Genomic DNA, 27,081 nt, shown 5'->3' with positions numbered 1-27,081 from the left:
TTACCGCGGCGATCACCCTTTTCGAGACGTTTCAGACGGTGAGAATACGATCCGCCATAAGAAGACGTCAGAGACGGAACCACAGCACGAGTGAGCGATTCCACAGAGGGGATCGAAAGCATCTTTGGATCGTCTCCGAACCCCCACACAGACGCACCGAAACACCTACAAAACCCTAGGCCAGTACAGTAGGATCGATTTAATGACTACAAATCACCCGAACACGGATTGATTGCCAGAAATGGCTCTATAGAACTGAGAATCAATTGATCGATCGACGAGCTGGATTAAGCCATGCGAGATTGGCGACGAAGCGATCAGTCAAGCCCAGATCCGGGCGAGAAGAGGAGTTGATTGAGACAGGGAGCTACGTTGCGACAGGAAGAACCACTGGTAGGGACGCGTTTGGTTGAAGCGTGTTGTTTGGGATTATATATTGTCCGGTTGCGCGGCCGGTAGTAGAATAATCCCAAAAACATTATTGAATACAAACAAACAAACGGATAAGTACATAGGACACGCCACCTTGCCGTTCCAGATATTTGTCGAAATTAAATAGATATTTATTTTTACGTTTTTAAAGTTATGCTTATTTTTTTTTTATTTTCCGACATTTATAATAAGTAATTAAAGTATCATATTTATCTTGAAAAGCATGAAGATTAGCAAAATGATTAGTTAAATTGATGGAAATACAAATAAAATGAAAGTTTTACTCACTCATGCAACACAATCGGAGCCCCACTTATCTAATTAAATAGAATAATATTATTTATCTAAATTGAAGATGAATTTTCAATCTAAATGACACATTTTTATTGAACAATAAAAATGTATATAATAAATATTAATATTTATATATTTTTATTATTTAATAAAAATGTGTAGTAAAATAATACAAGGCAGATTAAAACCTCTGAAGGAAAGGATATCTTAATTAACATTGCTCAAAAAGATGCCCACAAATTTAATCTTTTACTGTTTGTGTATGCGACCCAACTGAATTTTTTGTATATAATTTCTTACATAAACATTCAAAAACATGAACCTTAAAGTAATAAAAGATGTTACTAAAAAAGTAAAGCGATTAAGAGGGTATATAATTGGCTTAACTTTCGATTATAGGAGTTTTAAGACTCTAGATTGTTTTAAGTTATAAAAATTGCTTATAAATTGAAAGAGTGTATTCAGGATAAGTTGCTAAAATGTTTGAACAAACTGCAGTTACCAGTAATATAATTAAGTGATTCATTGACTTTTTTTTTTTTTCTAATTTTGTTATATAATTGAAAAAAGAAAACAAGAACAAATGTCATTGGGCATCATTAGCGGCAAAGGTGATAGCTATTACCGAAATCCCCCCTTTCTTTCTTTGCAAGAAAACGACGGGTAACAATCATCGTCATCTATCCATAGTTACTAGTATTGCGCCAACCTACAAACTCTGTCACCAATGATTGAAGGTTGAAGAGGTTATTGCCATACACCTGAATCGTTAAGAATGTTGCATCATGTAAAGATGGAGTTACAACCATTGAATAGTTAAGAATGTTGTATCATGTTGATAGTATTGGGTTTGCTTCACTCGTTAGCTCATTGTTGGTTAGGGCTAACGGTTATGCATACGTGTCAAACAAAAAACACACGTAGCACTAATATGACAAATAGTAAAAGTAACAGACTAATTGTACATTAACCGCCAATCAGAAGCTATCATGTGTCACTACCCCCCTCCCCCCAAATCACCATAAAACATGTTGTTTCTCTCGTCTCTAATTGTCACCCGCATTTGCTACCCTTCTTCTAGCCATTGTTCGCAATCGTTGTACCCACCGCCATTTGCTACTACTGCCTCCATTGACATTCGCCTTCGTTGAAGCCACCGCCACCAGCGAATCTAGTTTGTAGCAATCATTGCCTCTATCAACGTTCGTTGTCGACGCAAGCCACCCAAAATGACAATTGAAATAATAAATTTTGCTATCTTGGAGATGGAGAAACCACAACTAGGTAAAAATATGAATTTTTTTTTTTCTTATTTTGTCGTAATGCAAAAACCCTAGAGCATTTGGATTTTTTTTGTTATAATATGTGATAAAGGGACCACATCCAGGTGCATTAATACAAGTTTTTGTTATTGAACAAAACCCTAATCCTACCTCATTTTTGCTTATTTTTAGATTTTTTTTTTAAACGAGTTACTTGTTGAGCCAGATTTTCATAATTTTGAAGCCTAAGTAGAAAATGTACAATATGATGAAAAAGTGATGAATAACATCGACTAACAGCAAAGGGCAACAAATGAAAACAATTATTCAGATGATGCATAACCAATGGCAGAAGATGAAAGCAATTATTCAGATGATGCATATCTACCATCTTCTGAAGAATTGAGCATTAATTATTCTTCAGACGAGAAAAATAGTTATAAATCTCCTCAATTTTGTTTAGATCAATTGAAGAATTCAACGGGCTGTGAGAAATTATGGGGTTATGAATAGGCTCAACGTCAAATTTAAAGTTATTGACACAAAGATGTCAAGTAGTATGTAAAGATGATTGTACATGGAAAATATGAACATCCAAACCAAGGATAAGAGCACAGTTCAAATCAAGTCTTATAAATCAGATCATACATGCAGCAAAGGCAAGACAAACAGGCACTGTACATACAAATATCTTGCTGAATATTATTAGGAAATGTTTAGGCTTAATCCTAAATAGAAAACTAAAACTTTTAGAGCAATAGTTTTGAAAGATTTTAAGTTGTCCATCAATAGGGTTACAACACGAAGAACTAGGAGATATGTAAAGGTGTTAAATGAATGAAGTGATGAAAAACAATTTGAGTTATTGAGATCCTACATTGCTGAAGTATTAAGAACTAATCCAAAATTATACATGTAGCAGAGGTAAGACAAACAGTCATTGTACATATAAATATCTTGCTGAACATTACCAGAAAATGTTTAGGCTTAATCCTAAATAAAAGACTAAAACTTTTAGAGCAACAGTTTTGAAAGATTTTAAGTTATCCATCAATAGGGTTACAACACGAAGAACTAGGAGATATGTAAAGGTGTTAAATGAATGAAGTGATGAAGAGCAATTTGAGTTATTGAGATCCAACATTGCTAAAGTACTAAGAACTAATCCAAAGTCTACAGTTATAATTGCTTTAAATGAATAAGTCTTTTAGGGAATTTATATGTGTTTAGAAGCATGCAAGAAGGGATTTATTGAGGGATGTAGGAAAGTTGTGGGGCTAAATGGGTGTTGGTTGAAAGTAAAATGGGGTGGCCAAATCAGAGTCGGCCCTGGCCAAGGGCTACCAGGGCCACAAGTGAGGGGGCACAATTTTTTTTTAAACTTTTGTATATATGTACATAAGAAATTAAAAAAAAATAACAAAAGAAGTTGTCACTTGTACATATCAAAAGAAGATTTCATTACTATTTTTATTTCGATTAATTATGGAGGATAAAAGTAGGGGTGTCAATGGTTCGGATTGGTCCGGTTCCATAAGAATTAACAAAAGAAGTTGCCACTTGTATCCTATCAAAAGAAGATTTCATTGCTATTTTTATTTTGTTGGTACATGTGACGATTGTTTTTACTTCGATTAATTGTGGAGGATAAAAGTAGGGGTGTTAATGGTTCGGATTGGTTTAGTTCTATAAGAATCCAATAACCGAACCATTTTTAAAGGTTATCAAAAAATAAGAACCGTAACCGAACTATTACATATATAAAATCAAGCCATAACCAATCCGTCACACCAGACCGGTTTCAGTTCTATCCAATTAACATTTAACTTCTAAATATTTTTGTAAAATATAAAATTACAAACAAATTTGTTAATTAAAATAAACCCATAACTTCATTAATGCTTCAAGTCTTGAAGTAAAAGTAAAACAAAATAATTTATAGATTATCTTATCAAATGAGATTACATCGACCATTTAGTATAGCAATAGCGCATAAAAGGTTAGAAATAAAAGAGTTCATGAATATCACTAGTTTCCTAAAAAGTGATACTATTTATGCATATGCATATATATATACTCAAAAAATTATAATATATATAAGTATAATATCGATTCTAGTTCGGTTCGAACCATGGTTTAAAAAAAAAAATCAATAACCAAACTAAATATATTAGTTCTTAATTTTTTAGAACCAGAACCTAACCATTGAACCATAGAATCAATTCAAAATGCATGGTTCGATCCGGTTTGATCCAGTTCATCGACTTTTGGATATTTTTTGACAACCTTAAATGAAAGGAAGATTAATCAAATCAAGAAATGCTTACGGAGATTCGAGAGGAAGTATGTAGACTTAAATATGTTGTTTTCATTTTTTAATGCAATATTTACAATACAAGGTCCTCTTTTTCCTTCATTTGAGATTTTGTTCCATTGGATTTTACTCAAATAAGGTTTTAATGAAGTCCCAAATTATTTTTTCTTATCTTTTATAAATTCTTATAATTTTAATAAAATTAATTAATTAATAATTTTATTTTTTTATTTAATTTATATAAAGGGGCACATTTGAAAAAATTTGCCCCGGGCCTCCGAAAACCCAGGACTGGCTCTGGGCCAAATGCTTTCAACTGTTAGGGTAAATGTCAATAATTGCATTTATCCAACTGCTTATGCAATTATAGAGAAAGAAAACACTATTGGTTAGAGATAGTTTGTGAAGCATTTAGGTGAGGATCTTAAAATCACAAATTATAATGAGTAGACGTTCATGACTGACAAAAAATGGCTTCATAATGTGTTTGATGAGTTGTATCCACATGCTGAGCATAGATTTTGTGTAAGACATGTATTTCAATTTCTTTAAAAGTGACTTCAAAGGGGGAAAAAATGCATAAGGACTACTAGTAGAGGGAAACAAAGTCAACTCACGTTGCAGATTATAGGTTTTGGATGAGAGAAATGAAGAAGCAAAACCCAAGGGTGAACGGTGAACTAATGAATAGACCACCAAAGGAGTGGAGAAAGTCCCACTTCTCAACCAAAATAAAATGTGACATCTTATTAAACAATTTGTGTGAATGTTTTAACAAGATAATTTTTTAGGATAGAGGAATGTCAATTTTAATAATGCTGGTGTCCATTCAAAAGGACTTTATAAATAGAATTCACTCGACAAGGGATAAGATGAGAAAACATATTGGAGCACTATGTCCCTAGATTATGAAAAGGTTGGATAAGAACATGGCAACAACTATATTGCGTGAGAGTGAATGGTCTGGTAGCTCAAAATATGTAGTTTTATGTAAATTAGATCAGTATGTGGTTGATTTGAAGAAAGCACACATATGCATGCAGGAAGTTGGATCTCATGGGCATTCCTAGTGAACTTAGAATCTTTGCAATTTTGGAACAACAAAAAGATCTAGTTAAATTTGTGAATAGATGTTACTCAGTGGAAACATACCTGAAAACGTATAACAATTTTGTTAACCTAATTAATGGTAAAAGATTTTGGCATTTGGTTGAAACAACTCCAATAAAGGCACTAGCTTGGTATCAACCTGCTAGAGGCCATAAACAAATGAAGAGGAGGAGCAACCAGAAAATGTTATGATTTATAATTCACAAGACAAAGCAAAAGTAAAGAAAAATTGGGAAGGTGTCTATAACTTGTAGTGTATGTGAATTAGAGGGCCACAACACCATGCAAGGAGGGATACCCTAAGAGAGATATATTAGCTTATACAATTTGTATGTTTATATTATTATTATTATATTCATTTCTTATATTTATTTTTAATTTAATTATAGAATTTGTATGATACTCCAGTTGAACATGTCATCCCAAATATATCAGGCCAGTATGTAATAAAAAATGTAATTTATTCCTTTAATTTATATCATCTATCTATTTGTATCCATTACTTAGATTATATTGGCTCAACTTATTGGGCAAGTTTATTCCACAAAAAGGAAATACAAGTGCATCAAATGAAAGGCATACACTACAACGAATACCAATTTATGCCTATGCCAGGCTTAGGGTTGAGAACTCCACCTTTAAGTGAGATGAGTGGACCAACAACAACATACATTCGTGGCCAGTAAGAACATAACAACTATATGTCGTGGAAACTATAACAACAAGAGCCTAGGTTGCATGAAAATAGGAAACGAGTATTTTTTTTTTTAAAAAAAATAAGTGTAAATAGTGTCAAAACGGGAAATGGTTCAAAAACGTCAAAACGACGCCTCCGAGCTATTTCCATGCTACATAGGCAAGAGCAAAGGAAAGAAGGGTGCGACAGTTAAGAATTAGTAAAATAATAAACAAATACAACATATGACTTGTATTTCATTTTATCTGCATTTCAATATTGTTTATTGGCTATCTGTGTTTGGATTGTCAGTCTTTGTTGATGTACGATTTATCTATGTTTAGTTGACAATAATCTTTTACTCATGTTGAGAATTTCTAATATTCTAATTTGAAGATGTTGTGGAGTTAATTACACCAATACTAATTGAACTTTGCATTCGATTATTATTTGGTAACTGAACTTTAAATGTTACCCATTACTCATTCATTTTTCAAAAGCGTTTCTCATCTCTCACTCGTTAGCTCACCATTTGTTGGGGTTAACGATTATGCCCATGTGTCAAACGAAAGACACACGTGGTGCTGATGTGACAAATAGTAAAAGTTACAAGCTGATTGTGCATTAAATGTCAATCAGAAGTTGTCATGTGATCCTCATAAAAATCTTTCTCCTTCTCTCTCTCGTCTCTAGATATCGCTCGCATTTGCTACCCTTCTTTTAGTTGTTATTTGTCGTCGTTGCACCCGCTGTCATTCGTTGTTGCCACTTCCATTGCCATTGTCGTTTGGGGTAGTGACATGTGGCAACTTCTGAATGGAAGTTAATGCATAATTAACCTATGACTTTTACTATTTGCCACATCAGTGCCACATATGTTTTTCGTTTGACACATGTGCATAATCGTTAACCCCAACCAATAATAAGCTAACGAGTGAGAGATGAGAAACGCTTTTGAAATATGAGTGAGTAACGGGTAACATTTTAAAGTTCAATTATCCAGTAATAACCGAATGCAAAGTTTAGTTAGCATTGATTCAATTAGCTCCACAACATCTTCAAATCAAAATATTAGAAATTCTCAACATGAACAAAAGATTATTATCAACTAGACATGGATAAACCATACATCAACAAAGTCTGACAATCTAAACACAGATAACCAATAAGCAATAAGTAATATTGAAATGCAGATAAAATGAAATACAAACCATATGTTGTATTTGTTTATCATGCTGTTAATCCTTAACTGTCGCACCCTTCTTTCCCTTGCTCTTGCTGTTGTAGTTTCCACAACACATAATTGTTTTGTTCTTGTTAATTGCGAATGTATGTTCTTCCTAGTCCACTCATCTCACTCAAATGAGGAGTTTTCAACCCAAAGCCTAGCGTAGCCATAAATTGGTACTCTAGTTATAGTGCCCGCCTTTCATTTGATGCACTTGTATTTCCTCTTTGTGAAACAAACTCATCTCGAAAGTTGAGTTAATACGTTCTAAGTAATGGATACAAGCACATAAATGGTATAAATTAAAAGAATAAATTACATTTTCTATTATGTCTTGGCTTGATATATTAGAGATGACACGTTCAATTGGAGTATCATACGAATTCTATAATTAAATTAAAAATAAATGCAAAAAATAAATATAATATTAATATAAAACTACAGATTGTACATGCTAATATACCTCTCTTGGGACATTCCTCCTAGCATGGTACCTCTTATTGTGGTCCTCAAATCCACATATACCACAAGTCATGGACACCCCACCCTTTTTCTTTACTTTTGCTTTCCCATGTTAATGATAAATTATAATCTCTTTTGGTTGCTTCCTCATTTTCATTTGTTTGCTGCCTTTAGCAAGTTAACACCAAGCTAATGCCTTTATTCGAGTTGTTTCAACCAAAGGCCAAAATATTTTACCATTAATTGGGTTTACAATATTATTATACGTTTTTAGGTACGTTTCCACCAAGTAATACATGTCCACAAAGTTAATTGGATCCTTTCGTTGATCTAGAATGGCAAAGATTCCAAGTTCACAAGGAATGCTTGTGTGATCCCATTTCTTGCATGCACATGTCTGCTTTCTCCAAATCAACCACATACTCATTCAATCTACATGAAACTACATATTGTGAGCCTCCAGACTATTCACCTTCACACAATATAGTTGCTTCCATGTTCTTATCCAACATTTTCATAATCTTGGGACATAGTGCTCCAACATGTTTTCTCATCTTATCCCTTCTTGAGTGAATTCTATTCATAAAGCCCTTTTGAATGAACACCAGCATTGGGTTAACAATATTGTTGTACATTTTCAGGTATGTTTCCACCGAGTAATACATGTCCACAAAGTTAATTGGATCCTTTCGTTGATCTAGAACGGAAAAGATTCCAAGTTCACAAGGAATGCCCGTGTGATCCCATTTCCTGCATGCACATGTGTGCTTTCTTCAAGTTAACCACATACTCATCTAATCAACATGAAACTACATATTACAAGCCTCCAGACCATTCACCCCTACACAATATAGTTGTTGCCATGTTCTTATCCAACATTTTCATAATCTTGGGACATAGTGTTCCAACATGTTTTCTCATATTATCCATTCTCGAGTGAATTCAATTCATAAAGCCCTTTTGAATGGACCCCAGCAGTGTCAAAATTGACATTTCTCTATCCTAAAAAATTATCTTATTAAAACATTTACACATTGTTTAGTAAGATGTCACATTTTATTTTGGTTGAGAAGTGTGACTTGCTTCACTCCTTTGATGTTTTATTCATTAGTCAATCGTATGCCTTTGGATTTTGCTTCTTCATTTCTCTTATCTAAAACCTATAATTTGCAACATGAGTTAACTTTGTTGCCCTCCAAAAAAAGTCCTTAAGCATTTTCCCCTTGAAGTCACTCTTAAAGAAATTAGAATACATGTCTCCCACAAAATCTATGCTTAGCATGTGAATACAACTCATCAAGCACATTATGCAGCCTTTTTTGTCTATCAGCCATGAATGTCCACTCATTACAATTTGTGATTTTAAGATCCTCACCTAAATGTTTCATAAACCATCTTCAACCAATAATGTTTTTTTTCTCTACAATTGCATATGCAATTGGATAAATGCAATCATTGGCATCTACCCCAAAGCTGAAAGCATCTAGCCACCCCAATTTCCCTTCAACTAACACCCATCTAGCCCCACAACTTACCTACAACTCTCGATAAATCCCCTCTTACATGCTTCTAAACACACATAAATTCATTAAAATAATTCTTTATTTAAAACAATTATAACTGTAGACCCTAGATTAGTTCTTAGTACTTCAATAATGTAGGATCTCAATAACTTAAATTGCTTTTCAACACTTCATTCATTTAACACCATTGCATATTTCCTAGTTCTTCGTGTTGGAACCATATTAATGGACAACTTAAAATCTTTCAAAACTATTGCTCTAAAAGTAAGTCTTCTATTTATGATTAAACCTAAACATTTCCTAGTAATGCTCAGCAAGATATTTATATGTATAATGCTTGTTTGTCTTGCCTCTGCTGCATGTATGATTTGATCTATAAGACTTGATTTGAAATGTGCTCTTATCCATTGTTTTGGATGCCTATATTTTGATTGTACAATCATCTTTACACACTGCTTGACATCTTTGTGTCATTAACTTTAAATTTGACATTAAGCCTATTCATAACCCCATAATTCCTCACAACCTGATTGAATTCTTCAATTGACCTAAACTCCATCCCAATCTCTAATGTAGGATTTTTCATGTCAACTTTGGCACAAAATTAAGGAAATTTATAACTACATTTCTCGTCTAAAGAATAATCAATGCTCAATTCTTCAAAAGATAATAGATATGTCTCATCTAAATAATTGTTTTCATCTGTTGCCCTTGCTTGTTGGTCAATGTTATTCATCACTGTTTCACCATGTACATTATCAATTTTGTTTTCAAAATCATGAAAATCTACCATAACAAATGGCTCGTTTTCAACATCTAAAAATAAGCAAAAAGGATGTAAGGTTAGGGTTTTCTTCAATAACGGACCTAACAACCAAACTCTTATATTAATGCACTTGGATGTGATCCCTTTATCATATATTATAACAAATAAAATCCAAATGCTCTAGGGTTTCTATAATAAGACAATAAGAAAAAAAATCATTCATATTCTTACCTAATCATGGTTCTTCCATCTTTAACATAGTAAAATTTATGATTTCAGTTGTCATCTTTGGTGGCCTGCGTCAACGACGAACAGCTGTCGTTGCAAACCAAAATTGTTGATGGCAATGGTTTTAACAGTAGCGAACATCAATGGAGGCGGCGACGATTGCGTCAAAGGCAAACGATGACCGCTGCAAACCAAAATTGTTGATGGCAGTGGTTTCAACGGTAGTGAACGTCAATGGAGGCGACGACAGTTGCGTCAAAGGCAAACGATGACCGCTGCAAACCAAAATTGTTGATGGCAATGGCTTCAACGATGGCAAAAGTCGATGGAGACGGCAGCGATTGCAACGACGGCTATGAGGGTAGCAGACGTGGGCAAAAACCAAAGGCGAGAGAGATAGAGTTTATAGAGATTTGGGGATAATGACATGTGATAGCTTCTGATTGAGAGTTAATGTACAATTAGCCTGTGACTTTTACAAGTTGCCACACCAACACCACATACATTTTTCATTTGGCATGTGCATAACCTTTAGCCCTAACCAACAATGAGTTAACAAGTAAGGGATGAGAAACACTTTTGAAATATAAGTGACTAATGGGTAACATTTTAAAATTCAATTACTAAGCAATAACCAAATACAAAATTCAATTAGCATTGGTGTAATTAACTCTGTAAACATGTGTGGGTTTCGCTAAAAGCAACTTTACTTTGTGTGTGTCCACACATATATCTCTTTGTTCTCTTGAGACCCAACTAACTTGAAAAATAAAATAAAAGAAACTATCTCTTTTGAGGTCTATTATGAATCTACAAATACAATGTTGACAATATGTTAGTTAAAAATCAATTGAATGTTTGGGGTAATATAAATGATGGATGAGCCATCAACTGGTGGGTCCAGGTTCCTTATGGGCACAAAACTCCAATGATTGTTTAACATAATATCATGGTGCAACATTTCACGATCAAGATTAAATTAAGTTTCACTTCAAGGTGAGTTTGTTAAACTTACTACTTGTTGAGAGAAAAACACGTCAAATCAAATAATCAAAGTGGAATAAAATAATTCTCCCCTTTTATGTGAACTTAATAAAAGTTAAATCAAACAAATATTGAGTAATCTAAAATAAATGCAACAATCACTTAATCACAGGAACACCAAATTTTTACGTGAAAAACCCCCTTAATATGAGGAGTAAAACCACAAAATCAGAGTCTACCAAAAACTTCCACTATCAACAAATAATGGGTACGATCTTTCTTCTGTAGATAACACTAGAGGCACACAAAATCCTCAAGAATTCAATAATTATTGGCACACTAAAAAAAAATTCCAAGAGCAACAAAACAATTAACTCAGTCACAACTCCCTCAAGAATAAAGTTTCTTGGAATACTACTAAAAAATAGCAAGGTAAGATCTCACCAAAAACCGCCACTATTCAGACACAATTCCTCCCAGATGGACTATTGGATCTCGATCTTAACCGTTGGATTTGAAGAACAATGAGTTGTGAAGTTTTTGTTCAAAAATCACGACGATCAGATCACAGGATGCATAGATGTCAAGCAATAACCAATAGCTGCACAAGTTGCCCAGAATTTTTCTGCTCACTATTGCTCTTCATTTTTCCTCTGCAACTCTCTATTTTTCTCTCTACCTTCTACACTACTTTCTCCCAATTGCTTTTGGTTTTATAGGCAAAAAATTGGTGGCTCTGGTGTTTGTAACTTTGAATTTTGCACAACCACCGTGTTGAATTTTTGCATAGCCACCATGTTGAATTCTACAGCCACCATTGAATTTCTAGAATCCTCTTTTGAATTTCTAGAAGCAGAGGTGTGAAGGAAGCGGCTACAACTTCTCTACTTTTTCTTACTGTGTTGGGTGCTTCCACCACACATGTGGCAAATACCCAACAAATATCCCTCTCCACCTCATGTAGTGGAAGGAGCCACCATCCCAACTATGGAGCGACAAACATCAAACTTCTCCCTCAATAATACTTTTGTCAACATATTAGCTCCATTATCATTTGTGTGAACTTTTTCAAATTCCAAAGCCTTAGTGCTTAAAACATCATGTATCCAATGATATTGAACATCGATATGTTTTGACTTTAAATGAAATGTCAGATTCTTATCGAGATGAATAACTCTTTGACTATTACAAAACAATACATAATTATCTTGCCTAAAATCGAGCTTTTGAAGATATTTTTTCATCCACAACTCTTTGCATGCTTCTGTAATAAAAAGTGCAACACACTTCTGTAACCTAGATTGCCATACCATAACTCCACCTACAAATTTTACTGAGTATCCTAAAATAGATTTTCGAGAATCAACATCTTCGATCATATCAGCATCAATGTAACGAACTAGTAATGGTTTCTCAGCCCCAAAGGTAAGGCTTAATCTAAATGTTCCACGTAGATATCTCAAAATTCACTTAACAGGATTCCAATGCTTTCTTCTCGAATTAGAAAGAAAGCGACTAACTGTACCAACTGCATGAACTATGTCTAGCCTTGTGCACACCATGGCATACATCAAACTCCCTATTGTTAAAGCATACAGAACCCATGCCATATCTTCTTTCTCTAAATCTTTAATAGAACTTTGTTGATTGCTCAATCTAAAGTGTGTAGCAAGAGAAAAGTTAACAACTTCAGATTTATCCATATGGAACCTCTAAAGAACCTTTTCTATGTACTTCTCCTGAGACAAAGATAATGTCTTTTCTCTTCAATCTCGAGTGATTCTTATACCAAAAATTTGCTTCACCTTTCTCAAATCCTTCATAGTAAAAGACTTATTGAGTTGTTTCTTCAACTGCACAATTCTGGATAAGTTCTTTCCCACAATTAACATATCATCGACATAGAGCAATAAGATGATAAAATCATTGTCAGAGAACTTCTGCACAAACACACAATGGTTTGAAGTGGTTTTAAGCCTTGCTCTCTCATAACTAATTCAAACTTATACTATTGTCTTGAAACTTGCTTTAAACCATACAAACTCTTTCTTAATTTGCATACATAATTCTCCTTTCCTTTTGCTTAAAAGCCCTTTGGTTGCTCCATATATATTTCTTCTTCCAAGTCACTATGAAGGAATATTGTTTTCATATCCATCTATTCAACTTCTAAGTTAAGACTAGTTGCCAAATTGAGAACCATACGAATAGAAGACATTTTGACAACCAAAGAAAATACATTTTCAAAATCAATTTCCTTTTTTTTGAGTGAATCCCTTTACAACAAATCTGGCTTTATACCTCATATGTGAACTGTGTTTATCTTCTTTTACTCTATATACCAGCCCATTCTTCGAAGCTCTCTTTTCTTTGGGTAACTTCACCAATTCAAAAGTATGATTCTCGTGTAATGACTCAATTTCATCTTTCATTACACTAAGCCACTCCTCCTTATGTTTATCTTCCATAGCTTTCTCAAAGCTCTATGGTTCTCCCCCATCAGTCAGCGATACATATTCATCAAGAGAATATCGAGTGGAAGGTTGCCTGACTCTAATAGACCTCATTGGAGGAACAACTATTAGAATTTATGGTATAGGTGACTGCTCATAAACATTATCATCTGTCTCAAACTGAACAGGATTATCTGCCTCATCAGCACCCTGCTTGTTATCTTGAACTTCTTCAATTTGTGTATATACCGATGTCAAAGGAATTGGATCCAAATCAACTAAATCATCAGAAGAATTTGGCATTGACTTCTCAATTTTGTCAATATCTTCTATGGTCTAATCTTCAATAAACACATCTAACTTTTAATGATCTTCTTCTCAATCGGATCATACAGCCTTTAGCAGAACTCATCCTAACCATAACCCACAAATATACACCGTTATGTTTTAACATTAAGTTTAGACTTTTCATCTTTGGGAATATGAACGAATGCCTTATATCCAAACACACACAGATGATCATACAAGACATCCTTACCTATCCAAACTTTATTTGGCACTTCCAAGTCTAATGGAACACATGGTGATAGATTCAACAAATAAACAATTGTATTCAATGCTTCACCCCAAAAATAATTCAACAGCCTTATATGCAAAAGTAAGCATCGAACTCTTTCGAGTAATGTCATATTCATTCTTTCAATCACACCATTCAACTGAGGGGTTTTGGGTGGTGTTTTATGATGTCAAATGCCCTATTTTTTGCAATACTCATCAAAAGATTCTAAATATTCACTTCCATTGTCAATTCAAATACATTTTAATTTTTTTTCAATCTTTCTCTAACTAAAGTCTGAAACTACTTGAACACATCCAACACTTGATCTTTTAACCTCAAGGTACAGAACTACATTTTTCTTGAATGATCGTCAATCAAGGTCACAAAGTAGATAGCACATTCGATTGTCCTCATCTTCATAGGACCGCACAAATCGAAGTGGACCAAGTCAATTTTACTTGTCACTTGTGAAGAAAGGCGATTCTTAAAGTTAACTCTGGTTTGCTTCCCTACCATATAATGAGCACACCTTTTCAATTCTATACTCTTCATCCCAAATAGGAAATTCTTCTTAGAACAATTTTATTCCCTTTTCACTCATATGACCGAGCCTTTTATGCCATAGTTCAACTATATTGTCATTTTCCACTGCATTAATTATGTCTTTGGAGAGTTTTGCCTGCAACAAGTATAATGATGATGACTATTTTTCACCTCTCGCTACTGTCATAAAACATTTACTGAGTCTCCATTTACTACCACCAAATGTATTATAATACCCATTGTCATTGAGTCAACCAATAGAGATCAAATTCAATTGCATGCCAGGAACATGTTTTACATCTCTAAAAATTAATCTCATACCATTGTTGATCTCCAAACACACATTCCCAATGCTCACAACTTTTGTCAAACCATCATTTCCCATATTTACAACTCCATAATTACCGGTTGTGTAAGATGCGAAGAAATCTATACGAGATGTAACATGAATAGTAGCACCACTATCAACTATTCAACAGATATTATGATAAACTAAATTAACATCAATATCATAGACAAGGTAGAAATCACCTGCAATAGTAACTACTCAATTACCATCAGCTTTGTCATCTTTCTTCTTTTCTTTACCTTTTGTCACTTTTGTTGTCTCTTTTCAACAATCGACAATGTTTCTTAATATGTCCCTTTCTACCACAGTTATAACACTCGACATTGACAAATTTGTTTGACTTGCCTCGACTTTTGCCTCGTTCTTAGAACCCCGATTTGGACTATCTCCTATTTTTTAGCAACTAAAGCATCTAATTGCAAAGAACTCTCTTTTGTCTTTCTTCTCATCTCTTAGTTCAAGACATTACTCTTTGACAAGTCCATGGAGATCACACCATTCGAAGCTGAATTAAACAATGATGTCCTAAATGTTTCCTAAAAGTATAGCAAAGTACCAAGGAGCCACTGTCTTCAAATGTAATACCCATTGGAGCCAACTGATTAATAATACCTTGAAAAACATTTAAATGCTCTGTCAAAGGAATTCCATCTCAATACCACAAAGCCATCCTTTGTTTTATAAAGAAAAGCTTGTTATTTTCAGTCTTTCAAGCATATAATTGCTTGAGCTTACTCCATAAAGTCTATACATGTGTCTCCCCACAAATATGGTTTAGCACATTATCATCAACTCATTGTCTTATATACTTACACACCTACCTATGAAGCAAAGTCCAATCTTCACCAATTTTATCTGCAAGTTTGTTAACCCCAAATACAAGAGTATGGTAACATTTCACATAATGAAGATCTTTCATTTTTTCTTTTCATATGGCATAATTAGAATAATTTAGGTTGATCATTCTTCTTGAATTAACATCCATTATTCAAATTACAAGACAACTAACCAAGCTCTGATACCACTTGTTGGGAGAAAAACACATCAAATCAAATAATCACAGCGAAATACAATAATTCTCTCTTGTGAGAACTTAATAAAAGTTAAATCAAATAGATATGGAGTAATCTAAAATAAATGCAACAATCATTTAATCACAAGGACACCAAAGTTTTACACAAAAAATCCCTTCAATATAAAGAGTAAAAATCACGATATTAGAATCCACCAAAAACTTCCACTATCAATAAATAATTGGTACAATCTTTTTTTTCTAGATAACACTAGAGACACACAAAATTCTCAAGAATTCAATAATTCTTGGCACACAAAAAAAAAAAAAAAAATCTCAAGAGCAACAAAACAATTAACTCAATTACAACTCTCAAGAATAAAGTTTCTTGGAATACTACTCAAAAACAAGGTCACCAAAAACCACCACTATTCAGACACAATTCCTCCCATATGGACTGTCAAATCTCGATCTTAACTGTTGAATTTAAAGAATAATGAGTTGTGAAGTTTCTATCCTAAATTCGAGACCATGAAATGCAGAGATATCAAGCAGTAACCAATAGCTACACAAGCTGCTCAGAATTTTCATGCTCACCGTTGTTTTTCGTTTTTCCTCTCTGCAACTTCCTGTTTTTCTCTTTACCTTCCACATTGCTTTCTCCCAATTGCTTTTGGTTTTATAGACAGAAAATTGGTGGCTCCCGTGACTGCAACTTTGAATTTTGCACAGCCACCGTGTTGAATTTCTACATAACCACCATGTTAGAATTCTTGCAGTCACCATGTTGAATTTTTTATCAGCTTTGGACAGCCACCATTGAATTTTGGATACCCAACACTACTGTCCCCCTAGGAATCTATATCGATTTCAGATAAAGCAAGCATTTGGGAAGAAACTTGGGATCTCCACTATCAAATCAAGATTAATTTTTTTGAAATAGAGGATAGTTACCTTCTCCATGACTTGAACAATTCAATTCTTTCACATTCAACTTCATTATTTGGGCTTGCAGATAACTGACTGCATGAAGAAGAATAAAATGATTACTGAAGATAGGAAGACGATGGACTGGTTGTACGCATTTCATCCGTTTTAAGTAAAAACGACAATTCTGAAACAGATTTATCTCTTCGGAAACAATTACAGAGGATTTGCAGTTGAAAACGATAAGAATTTGATTGTCCATATCTTACATCCTCATGGAGTCGATGCCAGTGAGTTGAAATCTCCTACGGCTAGCCTCTGATACTGCAGTGTTTCCTCAGACATTCACCAAAATTCTATGATACAATGGTTGAAGTTTTCTCAGCTACATTGGTAGATTGGAATGTACAAAACCAGTGAACGCGCGGAGAAGACAAGGAAAGGAACAAGAAACAGATTAGACTGGAATTAAGTCTATAATTTGTAATTTCGAATAAATAATAAACAAAACCAGATCAGGATGAAGGAAACTTAAATCAAACCGATGAAAACCCCACGATCCAGGATTCAAAGTATCAAGCACTTTCGAAAATGATGGAATAAAACAGCTTCATTTTGAGATTTATTCATATTACAGCCGTATCTCAACAAAGCCCCAAAATCATCAGCAAAACTCATCGAACCATAGGGATCGAAAGACTAACATGTCCGGCGGATCCGTGGCTCACCCCTTTCCGTGAAATCAATGCATTCAAGAGCTCGTAAATTTGGTGACGGCTTTGGTGCCCTCGGAAACGGCGTGCTTGGCGAGCTCTCCAGGCAAGACAAGCCGGACGGCGGTCTGAATCTCTCTGGAGGTGATGGTGGGCTTCTTGTTGTACCTGGCGAGCCGCGAGGCTTCCTGAGCGAGCTTCTCGAAGATGTCGTTGATGAAACTGTTCATGATCCCCATGGCCTTGCTCGATATCCCAATGTCCGGGTGAACCTGCTTCAACACCTTGAAAATGTATATCTTGTACGTCTCGCTGCCCTTCTTGATCTTCTTCTTCTTCTTGTCGACTCCGCCTTCTTTCGATATCTTCTTCTCGGCCTTGGGCTTCTTCTCCGCCGACGCAGGCGCTTTCTCCGCCGTTGACGGCTTCTTCTCCGCCGGCTTCTTCTCGGGCTTCGGCGCCATTGACGGGAAAATCAGATAACGGAAGACCTTCCGAATGTGCGAGAGAGAGAAAGAGGAGGACGGTGGAGGAGAATTAAGGGAGTGTGGGAGAAATTATATACTGTAGATTGTTAGGCTCTGATTGGACGATTGTGGTTTCACGTGGATCGCTGAAGTGTCACGTTTCTTGTCCCTTGGATCCTTGAGGTGTCGGGAACGGTCTATTTGAACAGTAAGATCTAAGAGAGGTCCCAGGGCATAAAACGGGAGATGGGGAACTGTAGATCTATGAAATACATTATAGGAGTCATTTTCTCATTTTTAAAACATTTTTAAAACGGTTCTTATTCTTATTTTAGACTCTATTTATGTTTATTTTATTAAAAAAATGTTCGTTTCCATGTTTCTGTTTCCTATTAAATAAATGTTCGTTTCCATTTTCGTACAACATAACTGTAAACTAAAGATAAATAAATAAATTCAATTCTTCTGAGAATGCCCTGCGATTGTTGTATTGGGGTCGATATTATTTACATTCAGTTCTTCTGGGAATGCCCTGCGATTGTTGTATTGGGGTCAATAATTTTAGTAAAATCCATGCTTTTCATTTAGAGGCTGTTTGGCGTAGCTTTTTTTTTAAACAGCTTTTAAATTAAAAGTTAAATGGTGTTTAAATTGATAATGTGTTTGAATAAATATACTTTTAAACTATTAATTATTAGTTATGTGTTTGGTTTGAAATAATTGATAAGTTATCAAAACTTGATAAAAAGACTAAAATATACATGATGTTAAATGATGTAAAATTTTATCATTAAATATTAATAAATTATACATAATTATCAAAAATATATTAATATAATATTATTATATCTAACAATAACAATAATATATATTATTATGTATTATATATATACATATAACTATTGTTATATATATATAATATATATACATACACGCAACGATCGATGCAGAGGAAAAGAGGATGGGGACAGCAGCGGGTAGTTGCAAGTGGGGCGAAGGAGATAGAGGTAGCGGCGGTCCAAGCGATGGCGGCTTGCGGCGATAGATTTGCAAGAATGAGCGGTGATGGCACGATCCATCGTAAGGAGACGGCTTGCGGCGACCCAAATGGGCGATGGCGACAAATGAGGGGCGACGGCAATGCTGGATGAGGGGCGATGGCGCTAGGCAAACCAGAAGAAAAATGGAAATGGCAGAAGAGAGACGGGAGAAGAAGATGCAAAGGGACAAGTGTGTAAATATGTAAAATATTTAAGGGCAAATTGATACTTTAATCAGTCAACTTAGTAGAGTTTTTTGCCAAAGTTGGGAGTACTAGCTTTTGCTAAACGCTGTTATATTTTCAGTGGCATAGCGTATAAGTTGATTTATATATACACAACAGTTAACCATCAAACGCACCATAGTAGATCAGCTACACAAATGATTTATACGCAATCAAATTGCCAAGCCAAACAGCCTCTTAATAATTTATTTTCCCTTTTCTTCCTTTAAAAGAAAATTAAAATATCTAAAAAAAAAAAAAGGAAAGTTGGTTAATTTTGGATTAGGGTGATTGGGTTTTCATAAACCCCAGCACCATTGTCTCTTCAGTCTTTATGATTGAACATTAATGGGAAACAAGTGAGAAATCCACTCCACCATTGTCCCTCCACTCTCTACTCAACAACGTGGGCTTTACTTGTGAACTGTTTATTGGTTTGTATCATCGTCTATGCCTCACCTCCTCAATTGACAAAATCTTATAAACATGATCGCTTGTTTTTGGTTGTTTATAGGAATGTGTATTAGTTAATTTATGGATTTTGGGCATCGAACTTTAGTGTAATCGCAATTTTATTTTTGGTCAATTTACATGGCGAGTAGAAATAGAGGCAGTTTCTGAATTTTGAACATCAATGGCTATTGATTTCATTTCTTCATTCATATGACACAATCAACCCTCTTGATTTCATTTCTTCATTCATATGGCACAATCAACCCTCTCATGAGAAGGGGAAAGAGTGGAAGTGGAGGTGTTTGTTAATCAAAATAAAAGGATTAAAATGTCAGATATGAAAAATATTTTGAATGTTTGATATTTTTAATATATTTATTAAACTTATCTGACTATTTTTAAAAAAATCCTTACGTGACATTTTATCTCTCTCTTTCAAGATAAATTTTTCTAAACTCCCCCCTTAGATAAATTTATCTGACATTTTGTATATAAGTTTCAATTACCTATATGCCGCTTGTAAAATAGTTAATGTTATTTAATACATTTTAAAATTTTAAATTTATTAAAAAAATATTCATTTAAGTCTTATAATTAATATTATTTAATGTATTTTTAAATTGTCATATGTTTTGATAACTTTTAAAATTTAAATAACAGTATTCTTTTCATTAATTTTTAAAATTTAAATTTCTCTCTCTCTCTATATATATTTTATTAACTAATACAATTCCTTTCACCAATTTTCAAATTATTTTATTTAATTTTATATTTTATTATCTATTACGAAAATATATTTTGGTCATTTTTAATTATATAGGTAAAATTATTGTAAATCTAACAATAACTATTTCTACTTTTCAACACTTTTTAAATCTATTTTTAATCATGAATTTAGAAAATAAAAAATTATTTTTATTTTTTGACAATTCATATTAATCATAAAATACTATTTTAATTATAAATTTGTTGTTAATGTTAACAAACAATTTTGAATAAATTTAGTAATAGGGATATTTGGTAAAAAAAAATTCTTATTTTAATACTTATCATATGCATTAACAAACACATAGAAAGAAAAAGTACAATTATCAATGGATTTCAAAAAATTTAATAAACAGTCCGATAGAAATTTTGAAATGCTTTCCAATCTTATCTTAATCATTTAATATCTTAGTTCGGAAAGCATTTTAAACTTATCTTAATATCTCTTATTTTGCTCATTTTAACAAACACTCCTTAAACGTAAATTGAGAAGAGCAATAAGTAATTTGTCCCTTGGTTTTGGTATTTCATCTCGAAAGAACTAGAAATTAAAAATAAATTTAAAATGAAAAAGAAAAGAAATAGAATAATAAAATAATATTAATTCTTATTTCTATGCCTAAAATATTGTTGTTTGAAATATTTGCTCTTACCATCTTTATTATTAACAAGCAATACAGATTAAGCTTACCGTCAATTGCCAGGCTACATGCCCCAAGATGTTCGTCCAATGGTAATCTGACATTATGCAAGCTCTAATGTAGCACTTAAAAGCTTATTTTACCAGCAATCTTAAAACTTTTTGGTGAAATCACTAATTTGAGAGCGATTATTCCCCAACAATCTTAACAAATTATTGACGGGCCTCCCACTGCTTTTGATATTTTATTATACAAAACACATAGAGGACAAGCATTGATGGCAAACTAACCATAGAAAGGTTGTTCATTTCTGATGAGAAGGTCACGAGTTTGAGTGGCTGGCAGTGTTAGAATTTTTAATATTAATTAGATCTTATTTTTTTTAAAAAAAAATCAGACTATAGCTTAATAATGTTGGAGGGCAAATAGATTATATGTGATCATAATTGAATATTGGGATTAGTGTACTTTAATGAGCTTAAACCTATTTGAATATATATGATTTATGGAATAAGTGTAGGTCTAATAGAGTTTTGTGATAGGTAAAACCCTATTGATATTGTATATATATGTGGGTAGGTCTTCTTTTCTCTCTAATCAATCTATTACACAATTTTCTTTTCATTAAAAAAAGGTTAGGGCATAATAGAAGAGAAGAAGAAAAGAAGAAAAAGATTTGGTCTGGTGCAGCAGTGCATTTGTGTTTGTGATTTCAATCAAGTTTTTCCATCATCACTTATGGATCGAAGAGGTATTATTCTGTTAAATAATGTCAGTGTTTTATATGGTATATACATTTAATATATGCTACGAAGCATTTATTTCTGAGAGAGAGATCTTCTTGGCTAAAATGCTAAGAGAATGATGCATAAAAATATGACTCTCCTCCAAAGTAGGGAGTTTGAGATGCCCTTTTATCATACAAACTATAGAGGAAACATCCTAGTTGAACTTTGGTCACCACCACGAGGTTCTTTACGAATGCACACCATATTGCCCCACCTATATTTTATAGGTTCATGTTCAATCCGTTTATATGCATAACAAAGGGTTTAATAAGGTTCAATTGGACCGAAAACTAGTAATAAGAACAACCACACTCCTAATGTCAAAACACTCTGAACCCTCCTCCTAAACACCACAATCTTGTTGATGTGGAACCGATAGGGAATAGGAAGGATGGAGTGACAAAGAGGAAAGAGAAAAACTGCCAAGAGGATGAGAACAAGATAAAATTATAGCAGAGAGAGAGAGAGAGAGAATGCATGGGAGAACAACCAAAAAAAAACAAAGAAAAGAGAAATGGAGTACAAAAGAAAAGGGGGAGGAGATAGAGGAGATAGAGAGCAAGTATCCAACAATAGGGAAGGGAGGGAAAACCCACAATATCCAATAGACCTGTTAATGGGCTGAATCTGGTTCAGATCCATAAATTTAGGTATTCCCCATTGATCTTAACTTCTATACAACACCTGCAACACTCACGAATCATTCCCAAGTCCAGGCAATTTAGATCATCACATACTTACATTGGCAGCCCTTATAAGTCTTCACATGTATACACTGGAAAATTCAAATTAATGCATAAATAAATCAATAAATAAAATCTTCATGTCCTCAACCAAATAAATAAAATCTTCTGTATCCACACTGGTAGAACCCTAGAGAATCTTAACGTAATAAATACAGTGAAAATTAAAATTAAACATATATAAATAAATCAACGAAAAAGTATGTCTAATTTCCATTTACATAAAATGACTGCCAGCAGCCAAATCTAGAAGCTAAGCATTAAATCTTATAGTTCACATATTCTTTGATGCGGGACAGTAGGAAAAATTGCAGAAAGTTGGGAAGAAAGACGAGAGACAGAAAGAAGAAGAAAAAGAATAAGAAGAAGAAGTTAGAGAAGAAGTAAAGCCAAGAGAGAAGAGAAAGAAGCCAAGAGATCAGGAAATCAATACCAATGTATCCAATAAACTAGTTTTGTGTATGAATCTTCTTCAAAAGGACTAGAACTCATTTGCCAATTAGCTAGTTTTGTGTATGAATCCAAGAAACTGCGCACAACGAATATAATATGACTGAAAATCAGTTTTCACACCAATTACACAGTGTCATTGCCATCATTCATGATGCTCCATATATACAATAACAAAACATATTAAGCCGCAATTCCACAAAGTAGGTTCGGTTGCATGTATTGTAGCTAGCCAAATCAATTCTATCAATTGGGAAGAACCCGCAGCACACCACAAATACAAAAGTCAGAAAAAGTAAACACTAATCATGGGGCATGTAGCAATTAAAACATGATTCTAAACTCTAAATCAAATATACCTCTTATCATATAAATAATAATGATAAATCAAAAGAAGATAAATCAATCCCTATCACTACCACTAAATTTACTATAACTGCTGTTACTAAAGTTGTGCTACTACCCCAGAGCATATTTCCCTCAAGCATTGCCACTTATCTTTATTATAAATAACATGTGCCCATGGATTAATCTAAAAAAATCTATGCTGCTACTGCCATAAGTGCTTGTTTGGTATTATTGTTAAATGTATACTATCACAAGAATCACTTTTGTAAAAATCGATTTTATTGAAATAATTTTGATTGATCCAAAAGTAATTCTAGCTTCTGCTTTTGCTTCATTTTCTACAGTAGAAAAATCATTTTTGCTATCTTGCAAAATGCTTTTTTTTTTTTTTGGCTATTGGTGAAACAACACAAAGAAGTACAAAAAAGAGTATTTTAGATTCAATCATAGATGATTTTGTTTATTAGAAAAAGCCTAGAGTACAATTCAAATAAAACAAATTAATATTATATAAATAATATTTATATTTATTAATTATTTAAATATTTTCAGTGGATCCACAGCTTACCGCAAAAAGAGAAGGGTATCCATATATCATGCTGACTGACGAGTGAGATGAAATCTATAAACAAAAAATTGATTGGAAACGATGGCCTCTACACAAACCTCGGGGAACCAGCGTTCATATTCCGATGAAGTATCCGCCCGCTGCCCGAATTGCCAGATTCAATCATGTCCCATGATATGTGCTCCGGCCAAAGTATACCCATTTTTGACTCATCAAACAGCATTATGGTGTGGTGTTCATTGATCGTCACGGCGCAGCCGGAATTGGGTTTGACAATCCCGAAGGGTTTCTCGCCGGCAAATTGATTGATTGATTGTTTGAGAGAGGAAGAAGAGGCTGAGGGGTTTGGGAGAGGGACAGATTGCTCACTTGAAACTGTTGAACTTGGAAAGGAGAGAGGAGAGAGGAGAGAGTAGATCAAATTTTCTTAATAATCGGTAACAGTTTGAGATTTATTTTTCTTAAATTATTTATAGAATTAATAATCGGTAACATTTAATTTTGATATTTATAATATTAATAATATTTATTTTTAATTTATTAATTAAACATTTTTTTGTCATGCTTAAAAAATGTTTATAATTTTTTAAAAATAATATAAAAATATTAAAAAATTTCAAAAATTAGAGATATTTTTAGTTTTTAAAGTATTTATAATTGTTTAAAAGTAATTAATAATTTATGAAGAAGTATTTTTAATTTTTGTGAATATCATTATCATTTTTTTTGATAACTTATATAACCCTTGTCTTTGTGTATAAAAACAAATATTAATATCCAATTTACCTTAAATTTATCTACTTTTTATTTTAAACTTAATTTTTAATTTTATTGATTAAGACATAATTTCAAAACCTAATAGAATTTATTTTTTAAAAGTTTAGAAAACATTTATTTGATATTTTCCAATTAATAGAATTAGGTTGATAAATTGTAGATGTAATTATTCAATATAAAAAATTTAAAATATTTTCCCAACTAAACAAACCTTTTACTTTTCGTTTACTTGTAGTTTTAAATCACCCCTTTGTTGGTGTTATATTTTATCATGCACCGCTCACGTAACAAGTTATATTAGAAGACATGATTTATGAGGTGACAACCTAAAGGTGAGCGAGCTTACACAAATATTGGATTAAGCATTAGGGACAAGAACTTTACTTACAATTAAAATTTGTATAAGTTTTATCACATTGTAATGTTGTCACTTGATCGATTAAATCATCTAATATAATTTGTCACGTCAGTAATTAACAAAAAAATATTACGACAAAAAATGATAATCTAAGACTGAACCTAAATAAGAAATTAGATCTCAATGTATAAAATCAAAAGTTGAACTTAAAATTAAGAACAATGTAAAAATATTGAGTAATTTGTTTTTACTAATTTCCTTTTTTTTATTATTATTAAAAGTGTTTGATTTTAAATGAGATTTAAAAATGGCTTGAGTTAAGCCTTATTAATCCCTAATAATGCCAAAATAGCATCATTACATTTTATTTAATAAAATTAGTCTAACGTGAAAATGCACGTGACATTGTAACTTGTATGTAACCATATATTCTGATATTTTAGTTAGGCTATACAAGTTTATTTGGTAGAGATGCTACCTATAACATAATACAAACATTGCATTTGCAAGATTGGAACAACGTCAAGTCCTAGCCTGTGTTTGGAGTGAGAGAGGGGATGGAAAGTGGACGAAAGGGAAAGAGAGAATCATCTCGTTAATTGGTTATTCGGAATATATATTTATAGAGGAGGAAAAGGTTATTGAAGGGGACATAATTCCTTTTTTTTTTTTTTTTTTTTTGAATTTTCATCTTTCAAATTGGAGGGGGAAGAAAGCTTGTCTTAACAATTTTGTATTTATTTTATTATTTTCCTTCCTCTCTCTTTTTTAAAACATTTTTATTAAAATAATAAAAGGTATATAAAAAAATTAATGTTTTAATTCTTTTTTTTATAAAAAAGAACAAGGAATGGAATGAGGTAAAATCACACTTGTAACTTATGCATTTCAGATAACGATATAAGTTTCCTCGACTTTTGTGGCAATGTTGGAGAAGACCATCCCACCCCCGGTGCGGATTCTATTTTATTTGCCTTTTTTTTTTTTTTATCTCTTTTTCTTTTTATCTTTCTTTCCCTTGAAGATAATAAAATTTTTGAGTTTCTAAAAAATAATTCATATTCAAAGATGATGAAATCCAAATTGACAAAAAGAATATAAGTTTCATTTAGTCTTTGAAGATAATTAAAGATGAATTCAGATCTAGGTTTAATTTGTTGTTTTCGAACACAAATCTAGGTTAGTTCCCTAGGTTCAATTTGGATGTTTTTGTTCATTCTCATATTGAACCCTAATATGAGATGTGTTTGATTTCATTCATTTTTTGTTCAATGCTTCATCCATTTGTTGGTTTGAGTTTGATTTGGGTATTCAATTTTGTTTTTTATTTATTCATTGGTTCCTAATCGAACTCCTAGTCTGCTGGATCATTATATTATTGGATCCGGAGATTCTTCAATATGTTAAAGGCGTAGATTCGGATTAAATGTTAAAGGTCTATTAGTTGCTAAAGAACTTTGATATCAGATTCCTGAAAAGTACAAAGAAGCAGCCTGTAAACAGTAAAACACATTCCATAGACCAGACCAGACCAGCCAACAGGAAGGAAAAGGCAAAAGGGGGCACAAGGAAGCCAGAACGAGAGATTATAAACTCGAGAGAACTTCGACAAATGGACCGGCTC

The 27,081-nt window shown here is 33.1% G+C and overlaps 1 protein-coding gene across 4 annotated transcripts; it reads right to left on the bottom strand.

Annotated features, from left to right (window-relative positions):
- Positions 1 to 16,348: 16,348 nt before the first annotated feature.
- On the bottom strand, positions 16,349 to 18,388 carry LOC127787977 (probable histone H2B.3). Of its 4 annotated transcripts, none has more exons than XM_052316094.1 (4): positions 17,851 to 18,388; positions 17,392 to 17,507; positions 16,793 to 17,218; positions 16,351 to 16,672 (listed from the first exon to the last, which is right to left on the bottom strand). In XM_052316094.1, exon 1 carries the CDS (start codon positions 18,297 to 18,299, stop codon positions 17,874 to 17,876), a length of 426 nt encoding a protein of 141 aa, XP_052172054.1. In that variant the 5' UTR covers positions 18,300 to 18,388; the 3' UTR covers positions 16,351 to 16,672; positions 16,793 to 17,218; positions 17,392 to 17,507; positions 17,851 to 17,873. The 4 variants fall into 4 exon arrangements, with proteins under 4 accessions (XP_052172050.1, XP_052172054.1, XP_052172053.1 ...); XM_052316093.1 differs by having other exon boundaries at positions 16,351 to 17,054; positions 17,150 to 17,218; XM_052316092.1 differs by having other exon boundaries at positions 16,357 to 16,943; positions 17,150 to 17,218.
- Between the last annotated feature and the right edge of the window lie 8,693 nt (positions 18,389 to 27,081).

The sequence above is a fragment of the Diospyros lotus genome, chromosome 13, assembly GCF_014633365.1.
Source record: "Diospyros lotus cultivar Yz01 chromosome 13, ASM1463336v1, whole genome shotgun sequence".
NCBI lineage: Eukaryota > Viridiplantae > Streptophyta > Magnoliopsida > Ericales > Ebenaceae > Diospyros > Diospyros lotus.
Note: the sequence above shows the minus strand (reverse complement) of the source record. Positions and strands in the feature narration are given on the sequence as shown.

Excerpts from the sequence above, each read along its gene's own strand:
- LOC127787977 (XM_052316090.1), bottom strand. The coding sequence starts at position 18,299 with ATGGCGCCGAAGCCCGAGAAGAAGCCGGCGGAGAAGAAGCCGTCAACG.